General features: G+C 41.7%; 1 protein-coding gene across 15 annotated transcripts in view; it reads left to right on the top strand.

The window, feature by feature from the left end:
• The window catches only part of cacna1da (calcium channel, voltage-dependent, L type, alpha 1D subunit, a), a 72,444-nt gene that overhangs the window by 22,809 nt on the left and 25,584 nt on the right, over positions 1-24,051 (top strand). For 5 of the 15 annotated variants that reach the window (XM_056735049.1, XM_056735043.1, XM_056735050.1 and 2 more), the window contains exons 9-30: positions 2,967-3,133; positions 6,165-6,239; positions 7,865-7,949; positions 8,047-8,073; positions 8,157-8,317; positions 8,600-8,825; positions 9,953-10,160; positions 10,258-10,378; positions 10,632-10,722; positions 10,810-10,843; positions 10,921-10,951; positions 11,032-11,158; positions 18,025-18,154; positions 18,596-18,655; positions 18,731-18,790; positions 21,224-21,330; positions 21,457-21,544; positions 21,662-21,769; positions 21,867-21,919; positions 22,223-22,369; positions 22,931-23,132; positions 23,376-23,534. In XM_056735049.1, the coding sequence (XP_056591027.1) occupies positions 2,967-3,133; positions 6,165-6,239; positions 7,865-7,949; positions 8,047-8,073; positions 8,157-8,317; positions 8,600-8,825; positions 9,953-10,160; positions 10,258-10,378; positions 10,632-10,722; positions 10,810-10,843; positions 10,921-10,951; positions 11,032-11,158; positions 18,025-18,154; positions 18,596-18,655; positions 18,731-18,790; positions 21,224-21,330; positions 21,457-21,544; positions 21,662-21,769; positions 21,867-21,919; positions 22,223-22,369; positions 22,931-23,132; positions 23,376-23,534 (2,467 nt within the window). The remainder of the gene's footprint in view (positions 1-2,966; positions 3,134-6,164; positions 6,240-7,864; positions 7,950-8,046; positions 8,074-8,156; positions 8,318-8,599; positions 8,826-9,952; positions 10,161-10,257; positions 10,379-10,631; positions 10,723-10,809; positions 10,844-10,920; positions 10,952-11,031; positions 11,159-18,024; positions 18,155-18,595; positions 18,656-18,730; positions 18,791-21,223; positions 21,331-21,456; positions 21,545-21,661; positions 21,770-21,866; positions 21,920-22,222; positions 22,370-22,930; positions 23,133-23,375; positions 23,535-24,051) is intronic. The other 10 variants (XM_056735048.1, XM_056735053.1, XM_056735045.1 and 7 more) reach the window with 5 other exon arrangements.

The following is a 24,051-nucleotide window of genomic DNA, read 5'->3' as shown; positions in this document are numbered from 1 at the left end:
TATTATATTATATATAGAAATACATATTTAATATATATATATAATTCTTTAAATTATACATGCATGTGTTTACCTATTTATATATATATATATATATATAATTATTATTATACACCGTATTGAATGGTTTTGTAATTTAAATAAGAGAAATCACTTTTCAGCATTGTACAAACCGCAACAGATTCTGTTTAAAGTATCTCGCTTCTGTGGTGTTTGCTGTCACGTCTGCTGCCTGAATTGTTTTTCCAATGGTAATAAAACTGTGGCTCAAGGGATATAAAGAGGCCTGTAAGAGAATAAATCATTTTAATATCAGTAAATTAATATGATGTGGTTTATGGTACTAGAGGAAATTAAATGCAGCACACTGAATGATGCTAATTCAGCAGAAATGTTAGCTGAGCTAGCAATGTTTTGTGAGAGAAAAGCTTTGTCAAGTAAACCTTAGTAACGTTAAGTAAAGAATTGGGCATGAACGGGATGTATTTTATCTTATTTTATGTCAAATAACAAAAGTAAATAACATTTTTAAAAGATATTCCAAAGCAAATTAAAAATGAATGATACAAAAGTCTCTTTATTACAAACAAGCTAAGACTTTGTCCTTTTCGTAACTTTTACTTTTTTAAGAAATATCAGCATATCCACGTGTACCAAGTTTGCAGAAAAACAGCGGCCACTGCTGTTCAAAACATGTACTGCGATTTTATATCGTCATATACTATAATCGATTGATTTTCAACCGGCTCACAGTGAATCATTACATCCTTAGTAAAGAAAAACAGAAAGATCTCGAGGTGACATGAGGAACGGGGGAAAATATGGAAGTGGAAAGACGGATGGAAAGGAGGAAGTATGTATTTGTACATTTACATTTAGTCATTGAGCAGACGCTTTTATCCGAAGGTCAACATTTTGCGTCTTTGCCGTGGCAGGCTTGCGCACAAATAGAGGGCGACACGATGGTGCCGCATTGGAACTGTGTTTCGGTGTTGTACCCTACGGTGCGACATATCATAGTCTCCCGAAATTAGGTTTGCATGTAATTGGTGTGCGTCTGCCGTTTTATAAAAGAGGATTTAGACATTCTGTGACCGTTTAGATGTGAGCGTAAAATTTTGCATCCACCGTGAGCCGTTGTGCACCCTGCTGATAAAATACAGAAGCATTTCCACGTGGGTATATTTCAATGTTGTTTATAATTGTATTATAAGCAAGCATCACTATTACTGCTACTGTATGAACAGAGCTGGGTTGTAACAGATTACGTTTAAACTGGATTATGTCATCAGATTCCAAAAATCAAGTACTTGTAATTCTAGTAAACTACATTTTAAAATACTCGTAGTCAGACTACACACTCAAAAAAAATTTTTTTGCTGTCTGTTCAATTTACTTAACTTGCTTAAGTTAAAGCAACACAACTTTTGGAAAATATGGTTACAACATGATTGTTTTATGTTTAGTCATATAACTGAGTCCATTCATGTTGGGACAACATAAAGGAGTTGTGTTGTGTTAACATAAAATAGTTATAATAGGGCAGAGGACTTATATTTCCCAGCATGCTTTGCGTACACTGCATTTTGAGAGCTATTTTCTTAAATAAGTGTTTTATATCATGCATTTTTCAGTAAAAATAAACACTTGTTAGTGTTTAATGTTCATTTATCTTAAAAGTTTTAAAGAGTTAGTTATATTTTTGAGTTTGGTGGTTACCCTTGTATTCCGAAAAGTGTTGCCTTTGGTTAGGTTGGCAGTCTTTAGAGATTACAGAGTTTGTACAAGTTATTCTTGTTGGAAAAAAAAATTAATGTACATGCCTTTGATATTGAAAAGTAAAGGTAGTCTTTAGAGATTACACAAGTTTCTCTTGTTGGAAAATGTTGTAAAAGTTATTGAAATTATTGAATAAATTCATTGAATAAACAGGAACTGAATGAAACTGTAGAATTTATTTTGGTTGAACGTAAAAATATAAATTTTAGGATAACTGAAGTTAATTAACTAAATAGTTTAAAACAAAACAAAGCCTGTTAAATTGATTCAACTAAACAACATTGCTTTTACCTTAAGCAATTAACTTACATTTACTGAAATAAAAAATGTTATTTAATTTCAATGTAATCCAGTTACGTGCAACCAGTTGACATAAAAAAGTTAAGTTAGTCCAACATATTTTTTTTTTGAGTGCAGTTACTTTTATGGATTATGTGATTAGAGATTATTCACAGTATGGCAGTAATTTTTCAATTTTTTATTTCATTTTTTTTCTAAATTTGTGATTCTTCGAGCTCTTTCCGACAGAGAGGGGAGGGGTTTGGAATCGCGCAGAGATGCAAAATGGAGCGGCATTTAGCATTTTATGGCTGGACAATAGGGGTGTGACGGTGTGATTAGACTAGACACAAGATTGGGTTCATGAGAACAAGACAAGATTTTTACACTATTTTTTAGTAATCCTCAATGATGAAATGTATGAAGAGTTTGGTTCCAAAATAAAATTTTCCAAAAATCATGTTTTTTATTATGTCATCAGGTTTTTATGTTTTATGGTGTTAGTTAGTGGTATTTTTGTCAAAATAGTTATATAATCGTGCTTCAATATGTTTAACATGAAAATAAGATCTACAAAACCTCAAAATTATTTTTTGTGAAACATGTGACCCTGCCTGTGAAATCCCATCTTTTTTGTGATTTTCTACATAAAATCATCCTACTAATGTATGAACATTCTGTGAAAATTTAACCTTGATGTTTTTAATGTTGACCAATGTTTAATGTTGAGAATAATACCATAGTGAAATTATCATTTGAAATTTAACTCGTTGCTAATCTCAAAATGAACAATGCAAATAGACTTTCACAGACAGGGTTGCATCGATTATTTGAAACAAATAACAGTACAAACTGTATCGCCTACTGTTTTTTGATATACTGATGTAAAACTGTGTTCCTGAACCCAGAGAGTTCTCTAAAGAGCGAGAGAAAGCAAAAGCACGAGGAGATTTCCAGAAGCTTCGTGAAAAACAACAGCTGGAAGAGGATCTGAAGGGATACCTGGACTGGATCACGCAGGCCGAAGACATCGACCCTGAGAATGAGGAGGACGAGGATGACAGTAAACGCAATCGTGAGTACCCCCGAGAGCTTTTACATAAAAACATACTCAAGTGAGGTCAATCTGACATGTGCTTTACTTAAAGTCATGTGCATGAACCGTTTTGTCCATTTTCAAGCAAACATGTAGCGTGATTTCTATTGAGTTTTGCACTTCTGTCGAAAGCTATGATTCATAGTAAAGTCTAGTTCTGTGCAGACTGATAGTGTTCTAACCGTAATTTCATTTTCAAAGTACAAGGGTTTAAAAGCCATGGATGACATTACGAGAAAAGACTATCAACATTTTCTAGCAGCCACGGCAGGCTTTAATTGGCCAGTCATGCCCATCAAACTGCTGGACGGAGCTGAACAGACGTCAGCAAGCCCAAAACAGCTGCCTCGGGGGTTTTTATGATGAAATACTTGAAGAGGCACTAAATCCACAAGTGCTGTCTCTACCGCTGATGTGCACAAATGTCAATCAAAGTCAAACAGCCATTAGGTCAGAATGTGCACTGCGGTGATTGAGTTTGATTCCCATCCTTGGGTCATTTACTATTTAACCATATTCTAAATGTTTTCTATATCTTCTCTACAGACCCCTTAATACTGTCATCAACGGTCCCCACTATGAGATAGTGCCTCCGTTGTTTCACATACTGTAGAAATATGACATAAAGTTGAGATATGTAAAGTTAAACTTCTTATGTTTAAGGATTTTGCCATCAGGTTCCCAGTGAAATCACATACGTGTCCCTGGATCAAAAAACAGTCTTTAATAGCGGGGGAACATTTTAAGTTAAAAATACATTGAATGGGTCAAAATTATCGTTTTTTCTTTTATGCCAAAAATCATTAGGATATTAAGTAAAGATTATGTTCCATGAAGATATTTTGTAAATTTCCTATACTAAATATATCAAAACTTTATTTTGTGAGTGGATGGCCAGTAACAGTGCCTCTTATTAACAACTTCAAAGGCAATATTCTCAATATTTTGATTCTTTTGCACCCTCAGATTTTTAAACGGTTATATCTCCATTTATTGTCATATCCTAACAACCCATACATCTATAGAGAGCTTCATTATTCAGCTTTCAAATGTTGTTAAAATCTCAATTTTCGAAAAATTGACCCATTAGACTGGTTTTGTTGTCCAGGGTCACATATGTTTAAACACAATTTGTTCTCAACCGTTTCTCATCACATTTGTTTCTCTTCAGATGTATGAAAGGAGAAGTTCACTTTAGTCACTTTAGAGTTAAAATGTTAAGCTTATTTACTCACCCTCATGTCATCCAAGACGTCCATGTCTTTCTTCTGTAGAAACCAACCCAAGGTTGTTTTGGAAAACATTTCCGGATCTTCCTCCATATAATGGTGGGCAACCTGATTTAAAGAGTACATAACAAGGGATTTTTAAGGTCTTTCTTTGGTTAAAAAAAAATTATGTACATGTACGTAAAATCACGATTATTTCATAATAATAGTCAGTTTTTTGAAGAACGTCAGTAACCCCATTGACTTCCATTGTATGAAAATTAAACCATTGAGACATTTCTCAAAATATCTTCTTATGTGTTCCACAGAATCGAGAGACATACAGGTTTTGAACGATATGAATGTGAATTATGTCAGAATGTGTATTGGGTGTACTGTGTCTTTAAATGAGTCAACCGTAAGTGACGCTGTATGGCTTGTATCCAACGGTCGAGGCGAGTTTGCCGGGAAGGGCATGAAGTGGAGAAACTGAGCAAAATAAGGATTAATCCTAATCCCTTTTATATAAGCAGCACACATGATTGTGAGCGGTTCAAGCTGCTGCTACAGTAGGGCACATTTCACCCTCCGCTGTCAACGAAACCGCAGCGAACGCCTCTCTGACCTAACAGCTTATTTCTGTGAAGGCGCAGGCTGGGTTAGAGTAGCACTCTGGATTCTGAAACTGCTCTTTATATACAAAAGAATTGATTGATACAGAACTCAGATGTCTGGAAAGGCTTGGCATAGTTGCAGAAATTGCTCAGAAGAAGATATACTCGTCCAGAGAAATTCATTTTTTACACTACATTTTGTTCGTCAGTGGTATTCTACATTACATTCAGTTGTTCTGCTCTGTTTTTTCTTTTCTATTTCTAAATTTCTGAGTCTGTTGTCAGGCCTGTATAATGTGGATGAAATGTCATTTCAAGGGATAGTTCAGCCAAGAAGTAACATTCTGTCATCATTTGCTCACCATAATGTCATTCCAAACCTTTCTAGCCTTTCTATCTTCTATAAAACACAAACAATGTTTTAAAGAATATTGTCAAAATTGGTTAAAAAACTGATTCACATACAGGTTTGAATTAACATGAGGGTGAATAAATGATGACAGTGTTTTTATTTTTGGGTGAACTATCCCTTTAACCTGTGATGCTTAGATCAAAGCTAAAAGCTCAAAATGATCAAATCACATTAAATGGAATATTTTGAGTATGTGATTATTTGATTATGAAAATATAAATTTTATTGGCCTAAGGGTGCATTCACACAGGAAGAATGTACTAACAACTAAAAATTCTCTGAATTTACACTTATATGATTACGTTAGAATTAAAAAAACGATCACTGTGAAAAAGTTTGCATTTTCATGCCCCCCGAAACGTGTAAAGTGTTTTACGTTTTTAGTTGAAAATGCTTTTTGTAGACGCTCCCTTAAACGTGCCGTGCAGTGATCAAAATCATAGTTTAGCTTAACCGTGTCTCGAATAGTCGAAGCCATCATCTGATCATTTGAACCCATGCTCAATTTTTTCCTTCAATTCACAGCCCTGATGCAGTGACGCCCACTCTCACTGTAACTAACAAGTACCCATCATCCTTTGCACCGTTCCAGCTTACCAGTGGCCTCGATGTCGATGTTGTTTCTTGTTGTTGTTAATGGTTGTGTTGGTGTTGTTTTTGTTCCCGTGCTTAAACCTGTGTCGATGTTGCTGCTCGCTCTGCCCCGTGACCGTGTGACCGTTCTGCGACTGTGCTGTGTAAATCATGCATGGGCTTTGGGTGCATGGGAAATGAAGGGGTTACGCTGGCCAGCCTCATGGAGAAGAAGAAGAAGGGCTTTAGCTTTTTCAGCCAGTCCTCTGACACTCATGGTAAATCCCCCCCACCCTTACCCCACCCTCTCTGAACCTTCAAAATCAAACGTGTGCGTGATGACCTATTGATTCTTACGGCTAGATCATCAGACAAATAGTGGTTAGGAATTCATTTTATATTAATTTCAGTATTCAGTATGACGTGTACCGTGGGAGTACCTGTGGTCAGTAATCACACCGTTTAACACTTGATCTTACAACAATGTAAATTTAAGCATTTGTTTTACTCATTTATTTAGGCAAAAAGCCCATGTGAGAGTTTAAATGTTGAAGTTAATCTGATGATACTGTATGTTAGTGTGATGTTAATGTGAACGCTGTGATGTGTGTGTGTATACTCTATATGCAATGCCTTTTCATGCTTTGTGTTTCATAAGCGTATTTCTATCTTCGCATTCATCATTTTTCCTCAACGCTGGTGTTTTTGAACTCGGTTCTCTGTGGCCTTCTTCCTGCACTGATGTAGCTTCCTCAGTGTCTCGAAATCAAAGTCGGAAATCAGGTCTAGCCAAAACCAGAATGCAATTTTTTCCTTTCTTAAGATCCCACTTTAAAGTCCCTGTGAAATCAAAAATTACAAATTTAATTTTTTCGTGAAATATTGCAGCGATTATTGTAAATAGTTATTCAATGTGGGTCATTCTCTTTTAAAAAGTCGTGTGCCCTCAGCATCATCAGGTAAAATCTGAAAATGCTCTTCCTTCCTGTAATGACTATCCATCTTAAATGACGCATGTTAGACGGCTTGGGCGGAGCATCCGTTAACTCCTCCCCTTCAATTGTCAGTGTGCTGCCAGTTCCATTTCAAAATGAAACGGCTGTTTTTAGTATACATCCAATCAAATCGAAGAGAAAGACAAAAGCCATGCCCACTATTTTTCTCATTAGAAATTCCATTTCACTCGGAAATGCATCAAAATACGGAAGTAAAACGATCGCAACTTCCAGTTCAAGGGGACTTTAAGTAACTTAAAATGAGTTCAAACCTGGTTGACCGGGCACGTGATCAGCGTATTGTAAAACAGCTTCCATAAGGTTCGATCACACTCAGATGTGTGAATTTATTTGAGCGAATCTGGCGGCGAGCATAGGCGTCATTTTATAGTCGGACACTGGTTTTTGTTTAAGTGTAACTCTGGGCTGTGATCCAACTTTTAACTTTTTTAGTTCGATCTTTGCAAGTTTATTCTCCGAACACTAAAAACACGGAACATAACTAAGCTGTCATAAGAACATGGTGTTTTACAGATGTCAAAATGAAAGATATATGGGATCATTATTGTGCCAGGGCTTAGAAATTACCTCCATACGATTTTTTTTTCATACTGTTTTTAATACACACGTGCGCACACACTCATCTCTCTCTCTCTCTCTTTTATCTGTTTCTTAATGAATTTTTATATAATTGACAAAAAGGAGCTTTTTACTTTTGGATTGAGTTTCTTGTACAATGTCTTAAACCGATTTTTCTTGTATTCCAAAAGGCAAAGAAAACTCTAATGCTCATGGTCAATATGTCCACAAAATGAATTTTTGGCTAAGGTGTGAATGGAATTTTAATGCGGTGAGGTAAAAGTTTATTTCAAGCGTGTGTTTGATAAACCTCATGTTTGTGACAATAGCGAGTATGCCGGCGAGCGAGACCGAGTCCATGAACACAGAGAATGAAAAAGTAGATGTGAAGGCCACGTGTTGTGGCCCAACATGGTAAGATTGTTCACTACATACAACGTAGCCTATATATCTTATAAAATATGAGAATATTCTGATTTACTTTTTTCCTACAATTTATTTGGATTTGCAGTCAGAAGATTTCGAAATCAAAGTTCAGGTGAGTAAAGCTGTGGTGTGATAGTGTCTATCTGTCGTTCAAAGATTTTTTATCTTGTCTAACTTCACTCCCTCTTCATACAGTCGGCGCTGGCGGCGCTGGAATCGGTTATGTCGGAGGAATTGTCGTCTGGCAGTGAAATCGGTGCCGTTTTATTGGCTAGTGATCATTCTGGTTTTCCTCAACACTTTAACCATCTCCTCTGAACATTACAACCAGCCCATGTGGCTCTCACAAGTACAGGGTGAGATCTTGCTCTTTCCTTGTTCTTTTAGGGGCGATTCACATTTCCCGTCTAAAACGCGCAGAAATCACGAGCTGCACTGCTTTCTCTAGTCAATTGACCTGCGCGGCACTCTGAAAAGTCGAACAATTTCCATCCTGGTGCGGTGCCTAGAAAAATGTGCCTAAAATGACGAACTTGTGCACGCGAAAGACGTGAAATGTGAATCGGCCCAACTTTAAAGAACAACCTCCTGCAATCTGCTCCTCACCGAATGCTCTTCTCTGATTGGCTCTCCTGTAGATGTAGCCAATAAAGTTCTCTTGGCCCTGTTCACGAGCGAGATGTTGGTGAAGATGTACAGTCTGGGCCTGCAGGGTTATTTCGTGTCCCTCTTTAATCGCTTTGACTGCTTCGTGGTGTGCGGAGGCATTACCGAGACGATCCTGGTGGAGTTAGAGATCATGTCATCGCTGGGCATCTCTGTGTTTCGATGTGTGCGACTACTCAGGATCTTTAAAGTCACACGGTAAGATTTTTATGAATGGAAAGTAGCATCAATGCGTATTGTTCAAAAGTTTGGGGACACTTGAATGAATGTTTCTTGTTGATCAGAACGTGTGTTTAAATAGTTTTGTCACAAAATATCAAGAGTTTGGTTCCAAATGAGATAACTCTGTTTAAATATTTTTTTATTGTGCATTCCAATAAATATAAATCAAACTGCAGTTGGTTTGTTTTGATTTAAGCCGTAATAACAAAAGAATAGAGCTAACTAACATAAAAAACACAATAAAAACATGAAAATAAAAAATAAAAATGGAGTTATCTCATTTTGGAAAAAAACTCTTCATATTATTCATGACAAAACCCTTTTCTATATAAAAATGATTTAAAACGGATGACTTGGGCTGAATATAGAATAAATACATACCATACAGAAGCTCTTAAATGAGATCTCAAAATAAATGCCAAAAGAACATTTCTGCAAATTCTGACTGCATGAAAGATGAAAAAAATAAAATAGTTTTTTGTCTCAACATAATTCCCATATTTACGTTTGTGTTAATAAATAATTTTTTATTTACGTTCAAAAATAATAATAAGTCAGTCAGTAAATGACCCTAAACTTTTAATGGTAGTGTTGTTTGTAAATTGTGATGAGGGAAATATTGACCAATAAACATAAATGAAGAATACATTATATATACAAGAAGTCTAAATAATTTTTGTGCCATGAATCAACCTTTTTGTTTATCACTGGGTTTTGCAAAATCTAACCAAAAACAGTATTAAAAAGTATATTGAAAACTTTGACAACACGGTGTGCAATTACAGAAAAAGCTACATTTTCCATTTCCTGAAAAACAGCACATTCGGACACACAAGGTTTCAGAAGGACAGCGATGATATGTAAAAAATAGCATTCACATCCTCATTTACCTCACTAAAAGTTCCAGGTGAAACACAAACATTGCTTACCTTCTATAAAAAAAAATTAACACAGCAGAAATTGTGCTGAAAAAAAGAAGAATGAATAAATCGTATTTTTGAATAAATACGTTTATTGAACTTCCCTGACAATAAAACTGTCAATAGTATGGACCTGCATTTGTCTGTTTGTGCACCTCTCTCACAATCATCTGTGTTCTTTAGTCACTGGGCGTCTCTCAGTAACCTGGTGGCGTCCCTGCTAAACTCCATGAAGTCCATCGCCTCTCTACTGCTGCTGCTCTTCCTCTTCATCATCATCTTCAGTCTCCTCGGGATGCAGGTGTTCGGCGGCAAGTTCAACTTCGACCAGACGCAGACGAAGAGAAGCACCTTTGACAACTTCCCTCAGGCCTTGCTCACGGTGTTTCAGGTGAGCAAAAGTCTTGTAGTGTATTTAAGCCTTAAGTCAAAACAAATGTCACTTTAGAGCGTCAGTGTCTCTAAATCTGTTTGTATGCGTATCTCAGATCCTTACCGGTGAAGACTGGAACGCTGTCATGTATGACGGGATTATGGCGTACGGCGGACCGTCGTCATCCGGAATGATCGTGTGCATCTACTTCATCATCCTGTTCATCTGTGGAAACTGTATCCTATAGAAACACGTAACTCAGGACAGAACTGTCGTTCGGTTTGTTCTAGAAATTCTTTTGTCGTTTCAGATCCATAACTGGTCGTTTTTTGTTTAGTATAAAAAATCTCCTTTGTGTTTGGTGGAGAAAAGTGTTTAAGATACAAGACAGGAGGATGCTGTTTGCGGTGATCTTTGGTTTCCTGGTTTTAAATATATTATTGGTTTTGCTTCTCAGTCACTTTTTTTTCTTAACATGTTGTCGTCTAGACATCCTTCTGAATGTGTTCTTGGCCATCGCTGTGGACAACCTTGCAGACGCCGAGTCTCTGAACACAGACCCCAATGATAAAAAGAAAGGGTATTGAATTCAACCCTATCGAGGTCATTTATCACACCGCCTGCTGCATGTTTGTGCATTTTTAATGTCTTTGTGTTCTTTTTGAAGGGATGAAATTGATGAAATTGAGGATGATGTCAAGGTTAGTAGTGCGTTTGTGCTGTGTACGTGTGTGTGTTTCTCTAGCAGGATTTATCAGCTTTGCTTTCTTTCCTCAAGGCCGGAGAGGAGGATGAGAAGGACAATGCAGGTAATAAATGGCGTGACCGCATATGCAATGCGATGTTTAGTATTTTTAGACTTGTCCTCATCGGTGTTTCCGTGTCACAGAGGAGGACGAAGAGGAGGCGGACGTTCCCGCGGGGCCCCGCCCAAAGATCTCAGAGATGGTTAAGAAGGAGAAAATCACACCGATCCCAGACGGCAGTGCGTTCTTCATCTTTAGCAAAACAAACCCGTACGTCTCACTTTTTACTGGGCATGAACACGCACAAGTAACGAATGCTTGATCATTTTTTATATAGTATACACAAACTAATATTTTTTTCCACGCCTGTCAACAGCCATGATTCTTAAATTGCATTATTTAATTTAAAAATATATATTAAGTATAGTTTGTTCCTCATGTTAAAGGAATTGTCTTTTTTTAACAATAAAAGAAAAGCTTGGGTAAGGGTCAGACTTTCTGTCATTGCAATTTAAATCATGTGTCATGCTGTCAAGTTCGGTCAAGTTTATTTCTAAAGCGCTTGATACAGTTTGCATGGTTGCAAAGCAGATGTACAGAAAAAAATCGACAGCAGATAAATTGTAAAAATGTATTTAGATATTGAGAAAGGAAAGATAATTTAATACATAAATAATTCAAAAAAAGTTACTACTGTGTTGATTTAAAGTGAATATGAGCTTGTTCCCTTTCTGTCGGTCTCTCGACGTTGTGTCGAGAACGACAGATGGGGTTCGCCCTTGAGAACCAATCAACTCTGACTACTATAGAAAAGGCCAATGAAATTTGGCGAATGCAATTTGCATGCCGGGCTCCGCCCCCGGAAATCCGGTATAAAAGGAGGCCGGCGTGCAGCATTCACTTACCTTTTGTTCTTCAGAGCCATCGCTCATGAGTACAACTCAGGATTCAATCCTCTACAACTACACGCTGGTGCTACGACGTGTTACAGCGGATCGTCCCTTCCTGCAGCGACCTTCCCCTGGGCGTCTCGGCGGTTCCGGAGGTGTTAGAGATTTTTTCTAAAAGTCCTTTTCAGGACTGACTGAGCATTCTCCAGCGCGGCATGTCCCGCTGTTCTCTTGGGTGCGGCACCCTCATCGAGGAGGGGGATGGACACGATCGCTGCATTAGGTGTCTGGGCGTCCAGCACACTGAAGCAGCGTTCGTTGACACATCTGCCTGCACTGCGGGCAGATTGTCATTCAGAAGTTGCGGTCACGGGTGGCTGTCTTCCTACGGGAACCAGCCACCATTTCGTCTGCTACCCGGGCTGTGACATCTGTGGCTACGGCCCCGATGACCACCCACGTTAGCAGCGTTAGTGATACGGGGAACTCTGCGAACGTAAACCCGCCAGCCAAGTGCTCACGGGCCGATCGCACCCCGATTCGCTCTTCTGAACGTTCCCCAACCGGCGGTGGCATACCGTCCGGATCCTCACGCACACACTCGGAAACGATGTGTGACGTAGATGAGATGTCGCTCGCAGCATCGGAGGGAGACTGGCATCCGACTCTGCCGAATCCAAACTCCACCCCCAGCGGTCGAGTTCAGGAGGAAGCAGAAGTGATGTCATCCGTGCTAACCCGGGGATGCGTGGTTCCCGAGGTCGGTGCGCGGTGCAAACCGCGCCCACCCCGGGTGCCATGTTTTTCCCGGAGGTGCATGAGGAGCTGTGTAAAACTTGGAACGCTCCACTCACGGACCGTTCCAGTGAAACCAGCTCCGGCTCCCTTACTTCCCTCGATGGTGAGGCAGCCAAGGACTGCGTCGAGATCCCCCGGGTGGAACGTCCGCCTGCGGTGCACCTGTGCCGCGGACGGCTACCACCTGGGGGGGGATCGACCACTCCTACCGTCCAAAGCACGTAAGACTTCGGCATCACTGGTGTCGAAAGCTTGCGATGTTGCGGGCCAGGCTGCCTCCTCTCTCTATGCCTTGGCCATCCTGCAGGTCCGCCAGGCCAGGGCGTTGAGAGGGCTCCACGAGGGTAAGGCCGACCCGGGTATAATGCAGGATCTCCGTGCCACCGCTGACAGCGCTCTACGGGCGACTAAGGCGGCGGCACGGGCCCTGGGTCGGACGATGTCCACGGTAGTGGTCCAGGAGAGACACCCCCGGCTATACCTTGTGCAGAAGAGTGACAGCAAGGAAGTCCGCTTTCTTGATGCACTCATCTCGCAGGGTGGGTTGTTGGTAACACCGTCGAGGACTGCGCTCAGCAGTTTTTTGACGGCGAAGCAGACAGTGGCAATTAACCACATTTTTTTCACGCCGCGACTCGGCCGCCTACAGGCCTCCGAGATCTCACGTGACGTCTGCTTCCCTGCAACCCAGGACCCTTTCGACATCGGCTCCGGTTCCTGTGCCCCCACAGGCGGCACCCCGGAAGCAGAGGTCGAGGGGGAAACCTCCACCCCGTCAGCAACCTCCTCGCGAGAAGGGACACTGACGGGAAGACCCCAGGGAGAACAACATCGGGCCCGAACCTTCACAGCCACGGCTCTGATCGGTCGGTACGGGACGACTCCTGCCTCGTCACCAAAGCCGGGCCCTTGTTAGGGCTTGGCGCCCACTTACTCACTGAGTTTTCTGTTCTCCCCGGGTTTACTTGCAGCCGATCGCACACTCCACTGGACTGTGCTCGGCGAACCGACCTCACACCCTGGCGAGGCGTGAGGTCGTACACATACGACAGCCGTCACCACTCTCAAACCGACAGTGCGTGCCGTTGTCCCGCCAGGCAGGTAAGCAGGCGGAGCAAAAACCTTCCCTCCGGGGACTCCCCGCGACATGGTTAGCTCCGCCAGCCGACGAACCACCCCCCGTGGGAATGATGAAGCAGACCGTCCCCTTGGTCACCCTGTCACAGTCCCTGGGAGCTCGAGAGCTGCCCACACTGTCTCGCTGGCTAATGAGGGCGGTCCGTCTTGGTTACTCGATCCAGTTCGCCAGAGACTCACCCAAGTTTCGGGGCATCATCTCTCCCTCTGTCAGAGGCAGGGACGCCTCCGTACTTCGGGTAGAGGTCACCACCCTTCTGGCAAAACAGGCATCGAGTTCGTCCCTCAAAACCAAGATGTTCAGTGGGTCACCACCCGCACTTCATCGTTCCCAAGAAAGACGGCGGGTTGCCCCCAAAGGCTGCGTACCCTGAACAGAGCACCTTCACAAGCTGCCATTCAGGGTGCTCACACAGAGGCGCGTCCTGACATCTATGAGGTGTCAGGATTGGTTCGTGGCAATCGACCTGAAGGACGCTTACTTTCATGTCTCGATCCTCCTCGACACCGGCCGTTCCCACGGTTCGCGTGCGAGAGGCGGGCATATCAGTACAGAGTCCTCCCTTTCGGTCTGTCCCTGACCGCCCTTTCTCCCTGAGAGGAGGAAGGCGAGCGGGTACTAAACTATCTCAGCGACTGGCCTATCTTGGCACACTCGCGAGATCTGTTATGTACACAAAGGGACCTGGTGCTCCGGCACCTAGGTCGATTGGGACTCCAGGTCAACCAAGAGAGGGGCAAGCTCTCCCCAGTGCAGAGCATCCTCTTTCTCGGTATGGAACTCAGCTCTGTCACCATGTCGGCACACCTGTCCGCAGTTGTGCCCAACCAGTGTTGAACTGTCTGAAATGAACATTTTAGGCAGACAGCGGTCCCCCTGAAACAATTCAGAGGCTCCTGGGACACATGGCGTCCTCGCGGGTTAATACCCCTCGAGTTGATGCACATGACACCGCTCCAACACTGGTTTCAGAGTCGAGTTCCGAGGAGAGCGTGGCACACCGGCAGCAGGCGCATGGTGATGCCGCCCTGATGCCGACGCACCATAACCCCTAGTCTTTATGACTTTTTCGACGGACTCAGGTCCCTCTGAGCAGGTTATGAGGCAGGTCGTGGTGACGACTGAAGTCTCCCTGCAGGGGTGCGGTGTAGTGTGCAACGGGCACGCAGGTGGGGTGTTGGACGAACCCCCGCCTGCGCTGGCATATCAATTGCCAAGAGTTGTGGGCTATGCTACTTGCACTGAGCAGGCTACGGCCTCTCGTGCGAGACATGCACGTGCTGTTCCGAGGACAGCACTATAGCTGTAGCGAATACAGATCGTCAGGGTGGCGTTTGCACACAGCAGCTAAACACAACTTGCTCGACGCCTCCTCCGGTGGAGTCAACAGGTGACTCGTTCCCTGCAGGCCACACACCCCGGGCAAACTGAACTAGACAGCCGACGTGCTTTCTCGCCAGTTTATGCCTCGTGGAGAGTGGCGACTCCACCCCCGTGCAGTCCAGCTCATTTGGAGGCTGTTCGGGTAGGCCCAGGTAAAACCTGTTCACCTCCCGTAACACCACCATTTGCCCGCTTGATAGTCCCTGCCCTCGGCACGGATATCCTTGCGCACAGCTGGCCGCGGGATGGGCCGAAGCACACCTTCCCCCCAGGAGCCTTCTTGTACAGACTCTGTGCAAGGTCAGGGAGCAGGAGCACCAAGTGTTATTGGTTACACCACACCGGTCTAACCGCACTTGGCCTCAGAGCCGATGCTCTGGACAGCGACTCCCCCTGAACCATTCCCCTGACAGAGGACCTGCTCTCTCAGGGGAAGGACACGTTCTGGCATCCCAGATCAGACCTCTGGAACACCCATGTCTGGTCTCTAGACGGGACGAGAAGATCCTAAGATGGCTACTCCCCCTATACGGCTGAGACCATCACCCAGGCTAGGGCCCCATCTACTAGGCGGTTACACGCCTCTAGACGGTGCCTCTTCTCGTCCTGGTATCTTTCTCAACGAGAAAGACCCACTGAGGTGCTTGATCAGGATTGTGTTCCCCTCCTCACGAGACTGGAGACTAACATCTCCCTTCCACACTGAAAGTGTATGTAGTCGCTATTGCCACTCATCACGACTCAGTCGGTGGAAAGTTTCTAGGGCAACACGACCTGGTCACCAGGTTCCTAAGCAGCGAGAGGGCGGAATCCGCCTCATCTCCGCTCCATACCCTCTTGGGACCCTAAGTGGTCCTGGGGAGCCTCAGGGCCCCCCAAAGAGCCCCTCGGAGGTTCCGATCTTCCTCATAGAGTAAGACGGCCCTCCTGACGGCGCTCACTTCCTTCAAGAGGGTAGGGGACCACCGAGCATCCTCCGTGTCCCTGGATTGCCTTAAACTCGGCCCTGGAAACTCTCACGTTATCTTGAGACCCAGGCCCGGATGCGTGCCCAAGAAGTTCCCACTACTCCCTCCGGGGCCAAGTGTTGAACTTGCAGGCGCTCCCCATAGGGGAGGAAGACCCAACCCGATTAGTGTTGTGTCCAGTACGTACTGGACCGCACGCAGAGCTCTGAAGCTCTGACCAGCTCCGTGTCTGTTGGAGGACAGCAGAAGGGGAAGGCTGTCTCCAAACAGAGGCTGGCGCACTGGGTCGTGGACGCCGTTACGACGGCATTCCGATCTCAGAATCTCCCATGCCCATTGGCAGTGAGGGCTCACTCCACACGGAGTTTAGCCACCTCCTGGACACTGGCAGAAGCGCCTCTCTAGCAGACATCTGTAGAGCTGCGGGTTGGGCTATGCCCAAACACCTTCGCAAGGGTTAACAACCTTCGCGTAAACCCGGTGTCAGCCCACGTCCTGCGTGGCGACATGTAGGACTTGCATCCGGGGGGGCGTATGCCTGCGAAAGCACCTTTCCACCCTCTAACAGGTTGGGTCAGTGTGCTATTTACCTTTTCTTCTTACCCGAACACATCGCTAAGAAACTGGTACCTCACCAGCCTCCCTTCTTACCCAGACACTGGTTAAGAATAGGCATTCCATCCATCACCAAACAAGCACCCCCTGGGGGCTGGCTGGGCAGAGCAGCCTTCCCCCTTAGGCCGGGATACCATGTGAGCTATCACAGATAGCTCTAACCGGACCTAGTGCTACCGGACGTCTGTAACACCCCCTCCGTGGGCTGTTCCGTCTGATGTATCCTCATGAGAATGGTTCCCACTCCTGGTAACCCATGAGCTTCCCCAGGTGGGCCTCCACCTCGCGGTTAACTACTCAGTCCGCACGTTCCATGCGTTCTCCTCCAAGGACGAGACCATACCTATATCCACCATATTCCTCCCCACGGGTAGGAGGTGGCCTCTGTAGCGCTTCTCTGATTAAGAGTCGCGCTTACCCGGTGTAAACTGATCTGGACGGCCTCTCGCCTATAGAGAGCTAAGGCCCCGTCCGTGAAAGTTACCGGTCAGGGCTGTACCCATCTTTCTCCAAGAAAGCTCTGGAACCCCCCGACCACCACACTGGAAGGTTACAGTCTCACGAAAGCTTCGAGATGACACGCCCAGGCTTGTTACCGTCGCTTCGCTAGAGATTGTGACGCGATACAGCGTTGTGGCGTTTTCCATAGGCAACCCCATCTGTCGTTCTCGACACAACGTCGAGAGACCGACAGAAAGGGAACGTCTTGGTTACGTATGTAACCTCAGTTCCCTGATGGAGGGAACGAGACGTTGTGTCCCTTATGCCACGAACACGTATCGTATTCTGCTGCAGTTTGAGAGGTCTCAGGCTCTTCAGAACAAAGGTAAGTGAATGCTGCACGCCGGCCTCCTTTTATACCGGATTTCCGGGGGCGGAGCCCGGCATGCAAATTGCATTCGCCAAATTTCATTGGCCTTTTCTATAGTAGTCAGAGTTGATTGGTTCTCAAGGGCGAACCCCATCTGTCGTTCTCGACACAACGTCTCGTTCCCTCCATCAGGGAACTGAGGTTACATACGTAACCAAGACGTTTTCTTTTCTTGTTTTGCAGTATTTGAGGTCTGAAAAATAAAGAGCATATTTTATGTTATTTTAACAGCTTTCATTTTCTGCAAATAAATGCTAAAAGAATCACTATTTCTATTAAAATTAGGGGGAAAAACATTTTTAGTAGTTCACAGAATGAAACAAAAAATATAATTTTACGTAAACACACAGCTATAAATAGTAAATGTAAAAAAGAATTATTAATTATTTCATATTTGTGTTTGTTTTCTCCGGCTGTACATAAATACACAGATTTATTCTGAGATTTAAGACAACGCCTTTCCTTCTCTCTAGATTTCGGGTTGCATGTCACAAACTGATAAACCATCACATCTTCACCAACCTCATTCTGGTTTTCATCATGCTAAGCTCCGCCTCCTTGGCAGCCGAGGATCCAATCAGAAACTTCTCAGCTCGCAATATCGTAAGTATATGTTTGCACTGTCATAAGGTACAAACTACCATGACAAAAGATGCAAAAATAATAATAAAAACGATTTGATAAAGACAAAAAATTGTATCAAGTAAACAACCTAGCTTAAATATGTGAATATAACAGATCTCACATCTACTTGATTTGATGATTTAACAACTAAAACTTTGACTTAACAGTTTAATAAGTTGATACGTTTACAGTTTATTGATTGTTCTTGTTGTTGTGCTCTAACTTTTTTCTTTCATGCCAAGGAAACTTCACTCTCTGAAACTGAAATAACATCTTGGTATAATTGATAAAGAACACGAGTATATAAATCTGTAAATATAGCTTTGGTTAAATAAAGACATGTATTCTCAAGTAATTTGTTAATTTTTTATATACAGTACATGCTATTAAACTTTGTCAAACATACGTTGCTCTTTGCAGATACTTGGTTACTTTGACTATGCCTTCACGGCTATCTTTACTGTAGAGATCGTGTTGAAGGTAAACGTCCTGCCCTGTGCCCTGTGTTGTGTTGGTGTATGTTCAGTAACGCTGTAATCGTCTGGTTTATTCCAGGTCCTAGGCTATGCAGATTATGTCTTCACTAGTATGTTTACATTTGAGATCATTTTAAAGGTAACCTGTCGGCACACAGGCCTGGCTGCATTACCTCACTGTGTGTCACCTGCCACTTCAGCATAACTGGCTTGATGAATCTCTTTTCTTTATCTTTTTTGAAACCATTGCACCTCTTTTACTAAAAGACTAAGAGAAAAGAAATGCGCATCTTCATCAAACACACACACACACACACACATATACACATTAAGCACAAGAGTTGTCAGGTTTTCATGTCACGCCCACTTGAGTTGAAACTCGACTCTGATTGGACATCTTGAGGTTAAGGATGCAGTAGAACCAGACAGGATGTGTCTGTGAAGCTAAAATGAATAGTTTTGTTTTAAAGGATAGAAACAAAGTGATAAAATGAAACTACGCAACTCTTTGTGAATTGACAATACTGCCTCTCTCATGCCTTCTTAACCGATTGGCTCGGATGAGGTCCATAAAAGAGGGGGCAAAACCAACCATGCTTGGATAGAACATGATTCAGTATGCAATCCCCATTGACTGAGTGCATATCAATGCAATGTGACCTCCAGGACTACAGGGGGCGGCATAGTTACACGTTTAGATGTATATTATAGATTGATTGAGTAATTTTTAACCTGTAGTATTTTAAATCAACGTTTGTCCTGGTGGTGTCTGGCTGGATCTGTATTCATATGCATTCAGCTGTTGGCTCCTTTGCATTCATGGTTTTAGTTGATCTTTTCTGTGCTGAATATGAAGTTGCAGTATGAGCTTTTCTCCCCCATATTCAGTCTGAAATCTTGCTAAGGGAACCAGGTGTTATGTTCTTCAGATTGAAACGGCTCACATGAATGTGACAGTAAGGGAAGTTCTCATTTCAGACCGCCTTATAGATAGGATGCCTTTCCTTCTCACTCTTTCGACAAGGGTTGCTAACTCTTTTTAGGAAAATGATGCACACGAGTGGTGAACTGTTTGAAGTGATAAAATGTGTGGACATGCACCCACAAACAGATAAAACTGATCAATGTTACCTTGTAGAAGTTAGTATAGCAGATATTATATATAAAAACCTCTGTAATAATAATAATAATAATAATCATTATTATTATGTAGGATTTATTCCTATAAAATAATAACAGTAATAAATAATAACTATTTTTATTTGTAAAAAGCAACAATCAATTATTATTATTGGTAGCAGTAGTAGTAACAGTAGTATTAAACAATTAATCCTAACAATGATTGGTCAATTACATCAACAACAATATTAATAAATAATTTCTATTTTCATTTGTAGAAAGCAACAATCAATTATAATTAGTATTATTAGTAGTAGTATTAAACAATAAATCCTAAAAATGATGGGACAATAACAACAACAACCATACTCATAAATAATTACTATTTTCATTTGTAAAAGCAACAATAAATTATTATTATTAGTAGTAGTATTAAACAATAAATCCTAAAAATGATGGCCGGAAACAACAAAAATGATAATAAGTAATTACTATTTTTATTTGTAAAAAGCAACAGTAAATTATTATTATAATTATTAGTCGTTGTAGTATTAAACAATTAATCATAACAACGATTGGCCAATAACAACAACAATAATAATAAATAATAAATATTTTTATTTGTAAAAACAACAATAAATAATACATTTACATTACATTAAGTCATTTGGCAGACCCTTTTATCCAAAGCGACTTACAGTGCACTTATTACAGGGACAATCCCCCTGGAGCAACATGGAGTAAAGTGTCTTGCTCAAGGACACACTGGTGGTGGCTGCTGGTATCAAACCAGCAACCTTTTGATTTACCAGTTCAGTGGTTTAACCCACTAGACCACCATCTCCATAGTTAGTATTCCATAACTCCATAATAGTATTATTAGTATTATTAGTAGTAGTATTAAACAATAAATCCCAACCAGGATTGGACAATAACAACATTATGAATAAATAATTAATATTTTTATTTGTAAAAAAAGTGCAAATATATTATGGATTTTAAATTTAACACAATTGCAGGCCTGATTTGATTGGATTGGTTGGCAACCCTACTCTATAATCTTCACTGCATTCATTTGTTTTCTTTTTCTTCTTTTCCTATTTATCATTTTCCTCTTTCTCCTGCTCTTTATCTCTCTTCTTTGAATGTTAGACCCCTTTGAAGCTAGACAACAAACAGCATGTTTTATTGCCTGGCCCCCTAGTGGCGGATTGTGAAACAGAGTTTACTACTACATTCATGTTGATCAAGCCGTGAGGGTTTGGCTGTGTTACAGTAACATTAGAATCTCTCCTTTAGATCAAATCCAAACACGCCACCCTTAAAAAGAGTTCATATCTCTGTTTCTGTCTATCTGAGTGTATGCGTTTGCTGTTTGAGAGAGTGATTAGTTGATGTGTGTTTGTCTTGTATTACCTCAGACCAAATCTTGACCGGTTGCTCTTTTCTTCAGATGACCACGTACGGCGCGTTTCTCCACAAGGGGGCGTTCTGCAGGAATTACTTTAATCTGCTGGATTTACTGGTGGTTGGCGTTTCTCTGGTCTCCTTCGGCATACAGTAAGTGATGAGTGCATTCCTGCTATTGATATAGACAACTGGTGCTGGTCCACATGGATTTTCAGGAGGAACAATGAAATTAAGCACTTGTTAGTCGATCTAGGAATTCTCTTCTGTGTCTTGCAGGTCATCAGCCATCTCGGTGGTGAAAATCTTGAGAGTTCTGCGGGTGCTGCGTCCGCTCAGGGCCATAAACCGAGCTAAAGGACTGAAGGTTCCGTCTGTCGCTTTATTTTCGTTTCACCAGCTTTTGGTAGAAAAGGCAGATGCTTACATGAGATTATTCATTTCTTTCCTTAACCTCTGTATTTTTAACCTTTGCTCTCTGCAGCATGTGGTCCAGTGTGTGTTCGTGGCCATCAGAACGATCGGAAACATCATGATTGTCACCACACTTCTGCAGTTCATGTTCGCGTGCATTGGCGTACAGCTCTTCAAGGTGAGCTGTGAAACACAAATAATAATATAATAATAATAAACATGTACATACACAAACATGTGCACATGCAAGCCATGATGTTTTTCTTTCTCTCTAGGGGAAGTTTTACCGTTGCAATGATGAAACCAAGTCAACCTCAGATGCGTGCAAGTCAGTCTGATCTTCATCTAAACGCTGCTAGCAAATCAAAGTGATAACTAGGGGTGTCACAAAGTACCCAACATGATTTGTGATAATGTGTTAATACACATATGTTAATATTATTAATAATAAGTGTTTTGCTTTCTCCGCCTCCCTGTGCTTACATGTTGAGTGTACTGGTCATATAAAGAGAACACACAAAATAAAAAATGCATTTGACTTATCATGTTCTCTTGAGATCTAATATTGTGACAGCCATAGTTATAACTAAGAGTATAGAGCTTTATTGATTTTTGTGGTTCTCTTTCTCAGGGGAACTTATATCTTGTATAAGGAGGGAGACGTGAATCAGCCGACCATTCAGAAGCGTCATTGGCACAACAGCGATTTCAACTTTGATAACGTGCTCATGGCCATGATGGCTCTCTTCACAGTGTCCACGTTTGAAGGCTGGCCATCGTAAGTGCCCGACAGTGCATCATAATATAGATCAGAGTACCACTTTAAACAGATTAATGTCGATAAGATGTTGGATATGTTGATATGTATACATATTTATAATGATCAATTATAGAAAATCACCTTAAATCAGTTATAAATCCATATACAGTATGTACAGTTTAGAATATTACGTTCAAATGCATCTTAAGATAGAAAGCGTTTTATAATATGCTATAGAAAAAAAGTATGGGTGATTATTTTGTGTTTTACAAACAATATAATTAAATTGGATAAATGAGCGTTTTTGTGATTTTACTTTGGTGTGTTTGTATTGTCGTTGTTGGGAACTCTATAATAACAGTGTCACCATGTCCTTGTAAACATAACAACAAAAATATGTGTTTTGTTACTTTAACGGCCACTCGGCTCATTCACACGACTTGGACACATGCACAAAATAGCTGTTAGTTATGCACCCTGAAAAGTCTGAGGAAAGTTGAAAACAAAATGACCTTCCGTCAGTATTTCTGCGGCTCTCAGTTTGTGGGTGTTATTTTTTTTCTCTTTGTCCGAAATAAGGTTGTTGTACAAAGCCATCGACTCTAACCGTGAGAACTTGGGCCCGATCTACAACTACCGCGTGGAGATTTCCATCTTCTTCATCATCTACATCATCATCATCGCCTTCTTCATGATGAACATCTTCGTGGGTTTCGTCATCGTGACCTTTCAGGAACAGGGAGAGAAGGAATACAAAAACTGTGAGCTGGACAAAAACCAGGTGAGAGAAGATCCGTAAATACCCAGAAGCCCCGGATCCGTTATATTCCACCATCCGCCATATTCGCACAAACGTGTAAATGCAATAAAAAAATGTGTATTTGTATTGTTTTGCCATTTTGTTATGTATTTTTGTAAAAATCTGATATCTGTTGGCTCACTCTTTAAATTTTACCAACATTAAAACATCAACACACTGAAATGAAGAATAAAAGCCGTAAGTATTTTCTCTTTTCTTTTGTAGCGTCAGTGTGTGGAGTATGCGTTGAAAGCTCGTCCTCTCAGACGGTACATCCCCAAAAATCCGTACCAGTATAAGTTCTGGTATGTGGTGAACTCCACCGGCTTCGAGTACATCATGTTCGTCCTGATTTTGCTGAACACCATCTGTCTCGCCGTCCAGGTACACTTCTATATTAAATTCAGTTATGTTTCTATAGTCGGTTTCATCTTAAAGGAACACTCCACTTTTTTTGGAAATATGCTCATTTTACAACTCCCCAAGTAGCTGGCAGTAGCACTTTTAGGATAGCTTCACATAAATAATTGAATCCAATTAGACCAGTAGCATGAAGTCAATGTGAAGTAAAAATTCATATACATGTATTATACAATAAAATAATAATATAAATTAAAGGTACAGTTTGTGAGAAGTTTGCAGTAAAATATCCCAAAACCACTAGGCCAATGTTATATTTTTTTTTCAACTGAGTACTTACAATATCTCAAATGTTTTTTTCAACTGCTTTTAAATCCTGAGAAAATCGGCATTCTAAACAGTGGACCGGGGCCGTTTAGTCGCCTGTCAATGACGTCATATCTGCATTACCCTTAGTTACCGCCTTTACTGAAGTATCAACCTTGTGACGCTGTCGTAGACAGATGCGGAAGTAGTTTGTACCGTCGGTCCATCTCGCATT

This window comes from Triplophysa dalaica, chromosome 21 (genome assembly GCF_015846415.1).
Source record: "Triplophysa dalaica isolate WHDGS20190420 chromosome 21, ASM1584641v1, whole genome shotgun sequence".
NCBI classification, from domain to species: Eukaryota; Metazoa; Chordata; class Actinopteri; order Cypriniformes; family Nemacheilidae; genus Triplophysa; species Triplophysa dalaica.
This window is presented reverse-complemented; position numbering and strand designations above follow the sequence as displayed.